This window comes from Vanellus vanellus (assembly GCF_965231255.1).
Source record: "Vanellus vanellus genome assembly, chromosome: 12".
Classification (NCBI taxonomy): domain Eukaryota; kingdom Metazoa; phylum Chordata; class Aves; order Charadriiformes; family Charadriidae; genus Vanellus; species Vanellus vanellus.
Genome location: NC_138917.1, coordinates 23,348,786 through 23,363,409, shown reverse-complemented (window position 1 = coordinate 23,363,409; position 14,624 = coordinate 23,348,786). Strand labels below are relative to the sequence as shown.

The following is a 14,624-nucleotide window of genomic DNA, read 5'->3' as shown; positions in this document are numbered from 1 at the left end:
CCCGCATCTCCCAAGGCTAAAAGCTCGGGACAGCCACCCCAGAGAAGTCATGCTTCTGGGGGCAGCCCCCTCCGACCAGAAGATTTTTGGGTGAAATGAGGGGGAAGCAGCCAAATCCTGCCTGCCAGGACAGCTTCATTACCAGTCCCTCAGAGGCCACAAGGCTGCTCTTAAACTCAGAGAGTTTCACTCTCTTTAAAAAAAAAAGAAAAAACAACAAACCACAAAAAAAGCCCCCCACACACATTCTTCACCTTTTTCCTTTGTTGCTTTCTCAGCCTGTGGGCTGTGCTGCCTTTGAATCTCTAAGCGAGTCTGTGCAAGCTTCTGTCCCGGTTAATTGCTCTGTAAAATACGTAGTGGAATGCAGAGATTCTCACCCAAAAGCTAGCAGCAGGGGATGGCAAGAGGGCTTTTTTTTTTTTTTTAAATTGGTAGTTCATTAGGCTGTAAGCAGGGTCAGGTGCTAAACATTTCTGTTTTCTGTTTTTCATTGTGGTTAGGAAAAAAAAACGGATGGATGGATGTTCACATTTGCTGCTATGTTATGGTGGCTGTAGCAATTAAAGCTCTGAGGTTGCACAGAGTATAGTCAATATACACCAAGAAGCATCACTTTGAGTGATTACTGCTGTTTGCAGCTGGGTACTGTTTCCCAAACAAAGCATGGCAGGGCCAAGCTCTCATCCCTCCATCTCTCACCAGTCCTTCTCACCCGATCTTAGATGTCAGAAGTCATTACAGAAACAGCCAAAGTGAACGTACAATGTGGTTGCAAAACCACGTGTATTCAGTACACGCAGATATCTGGCCTTCGTGTGTGCTGCTGTGGTATCTGTTGTTATTGCTGCGTCAAACCCAGTTGGATGCACAAAACCCCAGATTCCTGGGGATTTAGCGGATACTTCCCCTGTTTGGGATCTCATCAGGGGCTGTGAATTGGGTCAGCATTCACAAGCCATTGGCTAATTGGAAGGGCTCTCTGTGCTGGAGGATGGACCTGTCACAAGAGTCCTTTCCTCCCCGGCCGTGGCCAAAGGATGCTAAGCTGGCTCTTGTGCAATCGCGGAGGCAGTGTGTTTGCGTGGGGGAGAAGGATGAGCTGCTGGAAGGCGATATAAGGCATGCAGCAGTGAGCACGAGAGCGACCCAGGACAGCGGTGGGTGGAGGAGCATAGAGTGGCCTGATGATGGTAAGTGGGATGAGAACAAGATGGGATCTTGACACTGGTGGGATCTCTCAGGACTGCTGCAGCGAGCCTGGAGCAGAGTGGGGGATAAACCCTCCTCCTCCAAAGTCCAGGTCTGGTGGTCGCAGCTGCTAAGAGTCAGCCGGAGGGGGTACGTGGTGTGCTGCCAGACCGGAGTGGGGCTTTCGGTGTTGGCTTTGCCACACTCTCAATGCACCTGAAGGGCAGAGGAGTGGCAGAGCATCGCTGTAGCCACTGGCCCTGGCTCACGCATATCCATATCTCCGATAAGGAGACTCCAGTGTCCAGGGCTCGTCCAGCACCATGCCATTAATTTCCTTAAAGAAATCCATTATCTGTACTAATGGGGGAGATCGACTTAATCTGTGGCTTTGTGGCATTAATTTTAGTTGTGTTCAAGGCTTTAGTTTTGTTTTGTGTTTTTTTTTTTTATCCTGTTGTCTCCTTGTTATGGATATGGGTTACCAGAACAGCATGGATCCTTTTGAAAATCCTAACTCTTCAAAAGAGCTGTAGTGGGATGGTGGAAACTCCTTTCCTCTTTGAGGAGCCTGGACTGATGCCTCAGCTCTGTGGTTTTACTCAAAGTGCCTGTTCTTACTGAAATGTGGCTTTGTTACTGTCAGCATACCCCTGCAGGTCCGAGGTCTGGTTTCTCCCATCCCCTCTTTCTGGAATAGCTACCTAAATTCAGGACAGTATTTGACCCTTGTGTTAGCCTGGCAGGGAGGTGTTGCTGATCTGGCCCTTTGGGATAGGAAATGACTTTGTGCCATTGAACCTAGAGTTTCTGGAGAAAATACAGTACAGAAATTATCGCACCTGTGCTTGAGCATTGGCTGAATGACTGTGCACATCTCCAGTGAGCATGCTAAAAACCTGAGTGACCCAGAGCCTGCTTGTTTTTACAGGAAAGGACTGTGAGACATTTGCTGCTGGTCTCTGCTCTCTGCCTGGCTGGCTGTGAAGGCAACAAGAGTGAGTGTCCCTGTACACTGTCCCTGCTGGGTCACAGATGGGTAGTATGGAAAGGAGAGGTCAAACCCTCACCTGATCCATGTCCAGGTTCCTCATTGAGGGCACTGCTGAAGGCTGCTAAGGGGGGACAACAGAGCAGAGCTCAGGGGGGGCAGAAACTGGGGTGCAAAATAGGCAAAACAGGCAGAAACCTTGAGCTCTCCATCCCAGCCATGTACGGTATGTAACCTGTGGAGATGGGCACAGGTGCTGTGATGTGCCACTACTCTCCTTGCTAGTCGGTGACAGGCTCCATAGCTCTGATCCAGATTACAGCCATGCTGAGGAGGTCTCCCAGGCTCTTGGTCACGTCCTCCCAGGCAAGCCGAGGGGCCAGGTTCTTCCTCAGATGTGCCTGCTCTGGCTCTAAGCGAGGATCTCAGCCTGTGTGAGCTGGGCAAGGCTTTACGCTGTGGGGCGAGTTCACTCGCATCTCGCATTGGGGAGGTATTCTTGCTGTGTTTCAGCTTACTTGCCTTTCTTTTGCTGCAGGTGAGCTGGTAAGCCCATATGGCCCGAGGCGAGGGGTTGCCCTCCGTCTCAAGAGGAGCCCGGATCCCTGCCTGCCAAACCTGTGCCAGCATCAGGGGGACTGCCAGGTGATGGAGGACGGACCAGTTTGCAGCTGCAAACCAGGCTTCACAGGGGCATTTTGCCAAGGTAGGGCTGAGGATGCTGGTGAGCCCTCCCCAGTCTGTCCACAGGCACCAGAGGGCATGGTGCACTGGTGTTACCACCACTCTTCACTGGAGGCTCCAGGAGCACGTCCCAGCTCCTGGTCATGTGCATTCCCCACCACCACCACCATGTCCTGACTACATGTTGGTACAAGACCTAGTCACAGACCATTTCCTTCCTCCCCAAAAGTCTTAATTTCTGTAAGAATGAAGCCTTGGCTGTCAAGAAGCTGTGCAATGATGTAGCTGTGCCAGGGCAGCAGGGCATGCTGCAGAGCACAGCTGCCTCGCAGTCTCAGCACAACCACACACACTCCAGCATGGCTACAGTGAAGGCTCCTTCTAGACAGTGGCCAAAAACTGTGTCTTCTTCATCTGAAAGTGAGGATTGCTGTCCCTGTCTGGTGCCCTTGGCAGACTGCAGTCATTTTGTCGGCAGCCCTTGAAAGGGACCAGACCCATGACATCTGCCTTTGATGTCTTACGCTTAAGGACTGTGTCTGTTCAGAGTAGCAGCAGCCATGGACTTGTGAAGGTCTTAGACAACCAGTACAAAATGACAGACCCACATTAACTTCTCTGCATTCCCAAAGGTTTGTCTTTTGCCCAGTCTCTGAAGAGCCTTACCAGGAGCCTCCAACAAGGCTGGGGTGAGGGTCTGTTGAGCTTGGTGTGACTGTGCCATCCCACAGCTGACCTAGGGCTTCTTCAGGCCTCTTCCTTATTGCTATTTCAGATCACTTTTTCCCCCAGATGTGGTACTGAAGTTGGCCTGTGAGGAAGAGCACATGAAGATGATGGTGAGGAAGGAGGTGTTTGAACTCTTGAAAATCCCCCGGGAGCTTGTCCACTTGAAGAACCAGGCATGCAAGGTCTCAGAAAGAGAAGAAGAGGGCGAGCTGTTTTTCGCAGCCACTCTCACAGGTGAAAACCACACTGTCTGTGGATCAACAATTCAGGTGAGGATCCAGCAGAGCCTCTCTGCATAGCTCTGAAGCCATGAGGGGACAGCAAGGGGAAGCCCCGAAGGCTTTTCCTTTTATATCTGGGTGCAGTGAAGTTCTTGTTCCCCTTGGAAGGCTTCCCTGAGGGCTGTCAGAGAGCTCTCCTGCTCCACCAAACCTCTGCTGGCAGCACATCTTGTCTTATTCAGCAGAGCATGGAAGTCTCACTGTGCTCTTTACTAGCTGATAACAGCCCTCCGCTTTCTGGCAGCATCTTCGGAGCTCTGCAGCCCTGGCTATAGCCCCTTGGTCCCTCACTTGATTCTTGGGTCAGGGAAGTTGCAGAGGAACTGGTGCTCCAGCTCTGCATTGCACAGAAGGGCCCTCCCCTGTGGTCACTATGTTGACTCCTGCCTACTCCGGTGATGGTTGCCAGTAGCCCCTGGTCACGGGACTTGAGCAAAAACCCCAGCAGTCATCCAGGAGCAGCTACAGCTGAGTTGCACCGTTTGAACTGGAGCTTGGAGCTCTGTGTATGGACTTAGAGATGGTCTGGAGACTTGGTTTCTGTGCCATTCCAGCAAAACGGCTCCCACGTGTCATACTCCAACATCATTGAGTCAGAGCGGGAAGCGCGTTGGGGTGTCATCTCCCGGAGTTTTCAGCTGGAGGTGCATTTCTCCTGCATCTACGCCTACGAGCAAGTGGTGAAACTGCCCTTCACTCTCACTGCTGTTGACAAGTGAGTGGTCCTTCTTCACCTTGCAGCTGACATGGTATCTGTGAGCTTGCAGAAAAATAGATGCCTTCAATGAGGTGATCTGCAAAGTCCCTGGGGAGCCACTAGAGAGCTCTGAGAGCAGTACCACGTCAGAGTGTCTCCCTCTCTCTTCCCAACATAGTTTTTCAACACAAGGTTTGGGGCTGGGGCAGAGCCGAAGAGGGGCACGCACAATCTACCTCTCTCCTGTCCTCACTGATTGAAACCAGCTAGCCAAAAAATAAAGGGTGGGAACTGGAAGATGCCCCCCTCAGGCCCCTGTTGAGGTGCAGGTTAGGTCCCCCTGGGTTGCCTTTCTCATAGCCCTCACTGGCCAGCAGGTCAGTGGGAGCCCCTGGAGCTTCTTGCCCCTGTCCATACGTGGTGCAGGACAACCGTGAGGCCTGGGTCTCACAAGGTTCCAGACAGGAGCAGAGGCACATGCAGCATCAGTGCACCTGTGCTGGTGGCCTGACTTGTGCTATGTCCTTCCTGCCTTCTCGTTCTGCTCATGAGCTCTTCTCCTCTCCACCAAGGCTGGTGCAGTTCATGGTCAGAGAAGGACACTTCAACGTCAGCATGAGACTGTACAAGACCCCCTCCTACCTCCAGCCCTATCACCTGCCGACCACGGCCATCCCCGTCACGGACACACTCTATGTCCTGCTGAAGATAGAAGGACAGCACCAGCTCAAGTACTACCTGCTGAGTGTAGAGGACTGCTGGGCCACGCCAAGTGCTGATCCCTACCAAGAAGTGCGGCACAAGCTCATTGAGAAGGGGTGAGTGGAGTGCCCCTAGCACATCTGGTCTCTTTGCACCATGAGCACAATCGCCTCTCTTTGCTGGGTGCTAAGGACAGGTTGCTGTGAGGCAGCAATGAGCAATGACACCATCATAGGTGGAACCTATGGTGAACACCATCAATGAAGAGGTGGACCAGCCCCACAGATGAGCCCCCTAACTGCTCTGAACTGAGCTCCCTCTCCTGACCCAGCTCTGCTGCCCTTAGTACTGCCTTCCCTCTAGCATCGCTCCTGGCCAGCTGGGGAGGCAAAGGGCAAGGAAGGGAGAGGGGTGACCTTGCTGGGATGTACATAGAGGTATCTGCTGAAGGACTTGCATTAGAGCTGGCTGCAGCCAAGCCAATAACATGGATATCTGGGAAGTGGGAGCCACAGCCAGGCTTACTCTACCCCTGCAGAGCAGATGGGCCCCACAGAGCAAGACACAAGCCAGCTCCTGTGCTAGTGGCACCTCCTCCCTGAGCTGGGCACAACGCAGGGTGTCAAGGATAGGCATCCCCACCGTCAGCGAGACAGAAATAGTCCTGTTCAGCAAAACTTGGGGGCTGCACCCAGTCCCTGTGTGCTCTGGTGTCCCAGGCTGGGATGCTCCCCCTTGTTTGTCACCTGCTGACTCAGCTGTCATGTCCCAGGTGTCCCCATGATGAGACAGTGACATACCTGAATGCCATCGGAGAGAGCACTACCGCCAAGTTCAGCTTCCAGATGTTTCAATTTGTTGGCTACCCCGAGGTGTTCCTGCACTGCCGTGTCCGGCTCTGTCTCCCTGACAGCCCGGAGCCCTGTGCCAAGGTGAGCTCTCCTGGTGGGCTGCATCATGCCCTGACTGGGCAGGGGAACCTCCCTTCCCTTGGTCTGCTGTTTGGGGATGGGGCTCTGCTCTGGTTTTGGGTGCCTCAGCACAACAAAAACCTCCCAAGAGCAGGAGATCACCCCAGCACCCTGAAATAAGGTACAAGGGCTTGAACCCACCAAGAACGCTCCTTTCCCTCTTCCCTCTGTCTGTTGGGCATTTGCAGGAGGAGAGGTTTATGTTAGGACTTGGGGAAGAGCAGGCTCAGGTCCTTCAGGAATCAGCTCCTCCTGTGTTCTGGGGTCTTGACTGCTCCCAGGCTGCAGCCCCAGCTGTGCCTCTGCCAGGGGGAGACCACAAGGATAGCTCTTGCCTCCTAGAGCGAGCTTCTCCCCTGCCCTCTGGTCCCATCACCCTTCCCTTGGCTTTGTTGACAGCAATGCCCCAGACACTGGAGGGGCAAGCGAGCACTGCCGGATGACTACGATAAGATCGTTTCCTACGGGCCCATCCACCTGCTGGCTGCCCCTTCCTTGGGAGCAGAGACCCACCATTCCAAGACTGACCAACAGGACCTAGGGGGTATGTATGTCCCTCCGGGGAGGGCAGGAGCAGCTCACAGACTCTTGCAACTGTTTAGGCAACACCAGGTTATTAAAAAGGGCTGCTAAAATCACTGCCCTGAACAGAAGTGGGGAGTCTTTCAGGTGTCATGGCCATGCACGGCGTGCTCTGGAAGCCAAACCAGCGCAGAGAGGTTAGCTCTGCGTGAGTGGCTCCGTACCAGGTCAGGCTGAGCCACGGAGCTGGGTGGGAGGGGACCAGGAGCCAGAAGGCTGTTGGTGCAGCTCCCTGGGTGAGGAAGGCTGGGTTTTCATGCTGGACCTCCACATCAACCCAGCAAGGCAGGGTCCTTCTGAGCACCGAGGTCAATCCAGGAGATCCAAACAGCTATCTGGGACCAGGGCTGGGGGCAAGCCTGCTCGCAGCATAGCTCAGACCAGGCATGAATGCCGAGCTAAATGGAGCCCTGAGGCAGTGAGTGGAGGCCCCGGGTGAGGCCAGTTGGGGTGACTGAGTCCAGTCAGTGCCCCCAAGGACCTGAAACACCTCCAGCTCCGGTGGCTCTTACACTTCACAGGAGATGACCTCCTCTGAATCTCCCCCCCGGCCAGGGCTCAGCGCCGGCTTAGGGAACCCAAATGTGTAATCAGCTTTTCTCCCCTTTGGCAGGACCCAACCCGTGGCTCCCCGGGGCCCTCATCCTGCTGTGTGGACTTGGTGTGCTCACCGTGGCTGCTGCTGCCGTCAGCACAAGGCGGCGAACGGCGTAGAGAACGGCTGATTCTAAATAAATGTGACAGTGGCAGACAGGCTTTTGCCTGTTTCTTTACAGGTTTTTTTTGCGGGGGAGGAGCTGATGGTTGCTTGAAGAATGAGTCACATCAGAATGTTTGTTCCCCGTGGCATCCTTAGGACCTTCTCATTCCCCTCGTGGCCCACGTTCTCTAGACTCGAAACGTATACCCAGGGATGGGAGGTTCCTTCCTCCTGCTGTCCTCCTCCCCAGAGTCACGCAGGCACCTGGAGAGATGGAGGCGCCCACACTAGGTGCTTGCCCACCACAGCTGGACTTTGTGTGGTTCTGTGTGACACAGGTGCAGCATGAGCAGAGGGAGGGCTGCTCTGTGTGTGCACGCACGTGTGTGTGTCCACCAATCCATACCGATGTCTCCCTTCATCCATGACAAACTGCCAGCAGGACTTTGCACACCAATAAACCCCTAACGTAAAGCAAATAACAAACAATATTGTAAGCGTCAAAGACTGAATCCACAGTGCTCAGAGAGCTGGCAGAGGTTTAATACTAAAACACAGATAAGGAGAAGAAAAGAGGATGTTTTGCAGGAGGGACATCCAGCAGATCCCTGCCTGAAAAGCTCAGCCCCGGTCCGTTTGGAGAGGACATATTGCAAAGAAGCTCGTGGGATTTCTCTGGGGTTTTTTTTTGGCAGATTCCCAGACCTGAACCTCCTGGGTCAATCCTCCCACCTCCAACAGCAGGAAAACCCACCACTGGGCTGGTCCATCTCCAGAGGAGAGGGCTCCATCCTGGCTGAAGGCAGGCGGGTTGTGGGCTCCCTCCTCACCCCCACAAGGGAAGCCAAACCAACTTCCGATCTCATTCCCTGGGAAATGAGATCAGGGGCACTTCGAGACCATGAGGGAGCTGCAGCCTTGAGGGATGTTGGCAGAAGGGACATCTCTGGAGTTCCTTGCTCCTGTAGGCCACAGGGATCGAGAGAGCCAAAGCAAAGAGTCCTGCTAAGGTGGATCATGCCTGCTGAAGGGTAAACTGAGGCACAGTAAGCTGAACCCTTGTCCTCCATGGGATCCGTCGGGATGGAAGCTTGCTGTCAGTGGGTGCACACTCAGGCAGGGAGGGAGGTCTAGCCACCAGCTAGTCCTGGGAGACTGTGGCGGTTTTGTCGTGTCTGATGATGTGGGAGAGGGAGCTAGTGGTCTCCTTTGTCTTCGGGTAGTAGAGGACAACCAGCCAGACGAATATGAAGATTCCTGCAGGGAAAGGAAGGCAGACACTCAGCAGCAGCAGCAGCAGGAGGAGATGATGGGAAGCCTCCTGCCAGGATGCTGCCGGCGCTTCCATGGTGCTTCCAGGGGGTTCCCCCAGCTCGTTCCTGCTCCTGCAGGAGGGTCTCCCCATTCTTCAGGTGAGCCATTTGGCTGGGACATGCCCTGGGTGGATAACGTCCCCTTTCCTCTGCTAAGGAATGGCTTCCTTGGGGGAAAATCACCCCCAGTGGACTGGACGTAGTAGGGAGCCATGACCAACTACTAGCCGGTGGCTGGGACCTGCTGCTTGACATGCCTTGCCAAAGGGGAGCTTGACATCCCTTGCCAAGGAAGGGCTGGGAAGGTGCTGATGCCTTGGGACCCTTGGCCAACCCACTGCCAGGCTGCTTCCTGCCTCCTCCACCTTCCCCACCCACGCCCAGGGAGCCCATGTGAGAGCCAGCCCTGACCTTGGAGAGAGTTGAGGATGGTGAAGAGGTAGAGCATGGGCGCAGAGGAGGTGCCGTGGGTGAGGAACACCGGAGCCCAGGTGGCTCCCAGCAGGCAGAAGAGCCCCACCACCACCAGGGCCACCTTCCAAGCCTTACGGTCCCCCCGTACCACCCCTGTGCCCTGTAGGCAGCAGCTCTTCTGGGTCACCACTCCAAAGACAGCCATGTTGAAGAGGAAGATGAGGCCAAAATAACCACAGTTGGTGATGTAGTGGACCAGGAGACGTTTGGAAGTTATCCAGCACCTGAAAAGACACAACCGTGGTGCCTCCAGTGGTTCTGCTAGCCCCAGCAGCACCCATGGGAGCCTCCCCAGAAGGATGTGTTTGGGGATGCAGGGACACCCTCATGCTGGCGGGGTTTTCCAAGGCCGGGGTAAAGTGGGACAGGGGGGACAGTGGTGAGGATCTGCTGCCCTTGTGTTGCTCAGATGGGAAGGAGCCTGGAGAAGCTCCAGGTGGACCTTGGATGTCCCTCCATGACCTGGAGGCCTATGGGCATGACTGGGGAGGCTTGGCATGAGACGTAGCGGTGGTAGTGATTACCACAGCTGTAGAAAGGTATTGTGTTGTAATCACAATTAGGGAAGCGGAAGCTCAGCGTAGAGCTGAGCAGGATGGGCGCAAACTGCCACCACCGCACTCCCAGCAGGACCGGGTTACCGTTCCCTGTGCCCTGTGGGTGGTGGTGCACGCACAGGCGGGCTATGGCCTGGTGGTCCACGGTCTGGATGTAGTATTCTCCATAGCTGCCGATGACTCCTGCCACCCCCACCACAAGAACGGGCAAGCCTGGAAGAACAAGGGAGACACATGGAGGAGGCCAGAAAGGCCAAGGTCTTAGGGTCTCTTAAGGGTCTCCGCATGGCCCTGAACATGCTGACCTCAGGGAAGATGGGGCTTAGGGACCCGCTGAGGTTACACAAGTGCCAGGGGCACAATGGTTGCTGGGACATGATGCGGAAAGGGGAAGTGCTGGGTGGCAGGGCTCAAGGTGTCCCCTAACCTCTCTGCGGGATTCTCCGCTTCAGTGCCCCCCAAGGTGCCCATGGAGGGTTGGTAATGGGGGAACAAAGACCCGCAAGGACATCAGCTGCTCAATGAGCAGAAGGCTTGTCCCCAGCAGGATGGAGGCTGCCCGCAGGTGCTGCCCCGATTTCGGTGCACCGAGCCCGTGTAAGACACATCCTGGCCCTGACTGTGGCATTTGGAAGAGCTATGGGCAGGACAGGGGCTTGCTCTCTCTGCCCATCACTGCACCACCCTGTTCCCCCTCCGCTTGTAACCCACAGCCCCTGTCTCCCTCTGGTTCTCGCCCAGGCTGGTGGTGCTCACCCCAGCCGACCAGGCACAGCTTCAACAGGTAGTGGTGGATGTAGGTGCCAAGGACCTTGACAAAGAGGAGGTAGAAGTGACAGCCCTCCAGCGCCATCCAGGTGAAGCAGCAGAGCAGGCAGTAGTGGGTGAGCCCCCCCAGGACCTTGCAGGTCCATGGCTGGGTCCCGTTGGAGAGCCCGCTGTTGAGCAGGAAGGCCAGGTTGAGGAGGAGCAGGCTGCCCACAAGGTTCACGTGCAGCCCCAGGTTGATCCGGAGGGTCTCCTCAAACCTGAACTTGCACCTGAGTGTCCCCAGAGAGAGCAGACAAGGCAGGGGTCACAGCTGAGCGGCGCCCCATGCCATATCACAGCAGGTTCATGCAGGCACTGGAATTGCCCCACATGTCTCCCAACCTGGCAAGTCCCCAATGGCACATCCTACCTTAAGAAGATGCAGAAGGCGATGGTGAAGATGGAGAAAGCCATGGCTACCCCACAGCCAGCGGTGGCAACATCCATCAAGGCTTGTGCTGTGGACCTGTCCAGAGCTGGGTTCTGCCAGACATGCATACATTGGGTTAGACAGTCCCTGGCCCAACCTAGAAAACCGGACTGCAGCTACCAGAGCCATGGGGCTGAAAACCTCAGTGGGCTGCTGCAGGGACCCCAAGCAAACATACCCCCAGAAAGTCTTTGAGGGGAACAGGATGGTGGTGGCTCAGAGGAGATGCTCCCTGGGGTTGGGTGAGGGATAAGAGAAGGCTATGGTGGGCCCCCATGAGGACCCTCCTGGGAGCCTCTACCAGGAGATGGGACCCCAAGCCTCGCTGCTGCAGAGCCTGCACTAGGCTGGGGGCCATTTCCACCCTGAACCCGCTCTGCTGAGCTGCTGCTGCCCTCCTGATCTGGGGCTGGGCTTGATTTTGGGACATGGGCATGCCTGGGAGCAGCTATAGCTGACCCTGTGCAGCTACTGGTGACACCCGAGGGGCCACCAAGGTAGGGCAGGTGGCACAGCTGGGGCACAAGCAGAAGCTGCGGGGAGTGGGATTGTCACCAGAAGGAGGGTGAAGAAGGTGAGATGGTCGCAGGAGCAGACTGTCCCCTTGTCCCCGGGCTGCGTGGTGCATCCGCTGCTGCTCCAGCCGCCTGCCTGCCCTGTGACAGGCACAGGGCAATGGCCACAAGCGCCGGGCAAAGCACCAGCGCCCGGCCCCGTGCCCAGCCCCACCGAGGACCATACCTCTGCTGACATCCCAGAAGACACATTGCTGGGTGACACCCTGCAAGGGACGAGAGCGGCATCAGCCAACGCCACGGTGAGCGGCACTGGAGGAGAGATGGAAGGAGGGCACGGCTGGCTTACGTGGGGCAGCTGCCGGTGGGTGAAGGTGAGCTGCACAGGGTCCCTCAGCCCGGAAATTCTCGTCTCTCCTACCGTGATGCCCACCACGGTGTCGTTCAGGACCTGCCCCGTCTGGTTCACCTCCTGCGTGGGGGCAACGCTGCCTGAGCTGAGCCAGCAGGTTGTGAGTGCCGGTGGCCAGAGGGATGCCGGGCAATGCCAGCTTGTACCTTGAACATGCCAAGCTGCTGGATGTTGAGGACTGTCACCACCACCCGCGCTGTCCAGCTGCTCAGGGACCGAAATATCTCCCTGGGGAGCTGGATTTTGCCTGCCTTCCCCTTCTCCGTCATGTTCAGTATCCTGGGACCCTGCGGCGGAGAACAGTGGTGGGGGGTTGCTTGCTGGCAGCGTCACCTCTCTGCTCCATACCCACCAACCATGCTCCAGGCACAAATTCAGCCCTGCCCAGGTGGGTTTTGCTCAGGAACACTAGCAGGAGCTCCGAGGGCAGAAGGGGAGAACCCCATCCCTAGCAACCGGCAGCAAAGGCGCAGAGCTGGGAGCAGCTCCCAGAAGAGCTCCAACCCCCCCATGGGATGAACAGAGAGTGGGAGAGCCTGGGGGGAGGGCAGGAGGCGCAAGGTCCCGCATGTTCCTCCTCTTTGTCTTCCTCCCCCTCCCCCTGACCACAGCCCGTCTGCTGCTGTGGGAAAGCTCCTTGGGGAAGACTCTTCCCTCCCAAGCACCACTTCACATGACTCCTTGCCAAGGGATGATAAAGCTGATGTGGGTCCATGACGCAACCACGGAGCAGGGTGGAGGAAGAGCATGCCATGGCACGCTAAGCCCCGGGGCTGGGGCTGAGGGACGCTTGGAAAGTGCGGGGCCTTCCAAGCGAGGGAGAGGGGCGCACCTCACCTCTGTGGGGGAAAAGGTGATGAGGACATCGTGGGTGACAGCCCTGCTGACATTCAGGAGTAGCACCTTCAGCCCAGCCAACCTGTCATGCAGCGCCGGCCCCGCCGACTGCAGCAGCCTATGGGGCAGGAGGGCTGTGGGACCGGGGGATGTGGGGGGCTGAGCCCCCAGACCCCGCCGTGGCCACCCCTGCCCGCTACCTGAACCAGCGCTCCCGCAGGCAGGTGCACGCGGGGCTGCCGGAGTGCCCCAGCTCCGAGCAGCGCCGGGGCAAGTCTAGGCTGGGGGTCCCATCACCTTGCTCTTCCAACTCCACCATCATGTTGCAGCACCGGTGGTGCCTGTCACCCCGCCACAGGGCTGGGGAGGAGGAGAGCAGGGTGACCTCTGGGCATCATGGCACCAGCCGGGCACCAGGGGTGAGGGCAGGGATGGGGGTAGACCACTCACCGGCACAGCTCTCCTGTCCCCTGGCAGCGTCTGGAAGAAGAGCAGGTGGGGAAATGGGGGGGCAAAACCCCAAAATCTAGCTTCAGTCCTCCCCCTGCCCACAGGGGAAGGGGGAGGCAGGAGAATCTGGCAGCTGCCAGGTTCGGAAAGAGCAGCCCTATGTGGGCTTCAAAAGGCACCTGCACAGCCATCAGGGCTGGTGGAGACAAAGCCACCATGCCTGCGTTGACATGTCACTGCATCCAGCTCCCCAAGGTGGCTCGCAGAAGCGACTCTGGGCTGCTGGTCCAAGGTGTTGAAAGAGCCCCCCAGCAGCAAACCCCCCCTGGCTCCGCTCGCCTCTGCCCCCTCTACCAGGGGGCACCCTCCTTTCTGGCCTGGCCACGTTCCGGGGTGAAACCCTGCCATGGTCTTCGGGTCAACACTTTCCCATGCGAAAACCTACCCCCTGAGCCCACGCACCCACCCCCCCACACCGGGGATGCCCGTGTCCCCCTCACCCACCACTCACCGGGCAGCACCAGGAGCAGCAGGATGGTGCCCAGGAGCAGATTCATGGTGCTTTTTGGAGTCTTCTGGCCGCCTCCGGCTGTCCCACAACGCTCCGCTCCCCTCGTCCTGGCAGCTCTGCTCCTCCCCGGGCTCCCCCAGCTCCTCCTGAGGCAACGGCCCTGTCCTCATTTCCCTTCTGCGAACCCTCATGCCTTCCTGTGGGTTGGCAAGTGACCTCCTGCCCCAGCTCACAGCAACAGCGATAACCGTCAGAGCCACGTCGTTTCCCCCTTGGCTGCTTCCCCCAGCTAACTCGGGGATTTTTTCCTTCCCTTTCTCCCCCTCATCCTGCCAAATCCTTGGCTGAGGCCCCCCACCAGCCCAGCAACATGTCAGGGCATCCCTCTCCCAAATGGGGTACGCTGCCGGGCATTGCCGCCGGGGGTGAAACATCCCCTTCCCGGGAATGTCCCCGAGCAGCTGGGCGCCAGGCGGAGGGGGATGAGCTGCAAGCGGAATGTTGATCGGAAAGGGAACTGGTGGGATGGGAGATTTGATTCCCATCCTGCAAAGCCTCCCTCTTCGATTCCCGGCCTCTGCCAGCCGGGAATTTTGCTGGGTAGCAACGGAGACCGCAGCAGCTTCCTGAGCCGCAGCATCCCCCTCCATCACACCGACCCCTACGGCACCGGGGTACCGGTGCTCTACCGGGAGCACCGTTACTGGTCCCAGCTCAGCAGGATCCTACGGGGTGAAACACCAGATCCTGCCCCGCAGATGGGACAAACCCGGCCGAGGGATGGACC

The 14,624-nt window shown here is 57.1% G+C and overlaps 2 protein-coding genes across 2 annotated transcripts; one reads left to right on the top strand and one right to left on the bottom strand.

The window, feature by feature from the left end:
• Positions 1–1,187: 1,187 nt before the first annotated feature.
• LOC309676987 (uromodulin-like) lies at positions 1,188–7,542 on the top strand (the record flags this gene model as incomplete). Its single annotated transcript, XM_082489653.1, has 9 exons — positions 1,188–1,193; positions 2,123–2,189; positions 2,721–2,888; positions 3,659–3,864; positions 4,431–4,591; positions 5,146–5,391; positions 6,048–6,207; positions 6,646–6,790; positions 7,442–7,542. 9 exons carry the CDS (start codon positions 1,188–1,190, stop codon positions 7,540–7,542), a joined length of 1,260 nt encoding a protein of 419 aa, XP_082345779.1.
• Positions 7,543–8,033: 491 nt separating this feature from the next.
• Positions 8,034–14,209, bottom strand: ADGRG3 (adhesion G protein-coupled receptor G3; the record flags this gene model as incomplete). Its single annotated transcript, XM_082489652.1, has 14 exons — positions 8,034–8,785; positions 9,253–9,539; positions 9,992–10,085; positions 10,629–10,912; positions 11,053–11,165; positions 11,668–11,768; positions 11,854–11,893; positions 11,977–12,099; positions 12,186–12,326; positions 12,877–12,994; positions 13,077–13,236; positions 13,327–13,356; positions 13,838–13,983; positions 14,196–14,209. The coding sequence occupies 14 exons, from the start codon at positions 14,207–14,209 to the stop codon at positions 8,670–8,672; spliced, it is 1,767 nt and encodes a 588-aa protein (XP_082345778.1). The 3' UTR covers positions 8,034–8,669.
• Between the last annotated feature and the right edge of the window lie 415 nt (positions 14,210–14,624).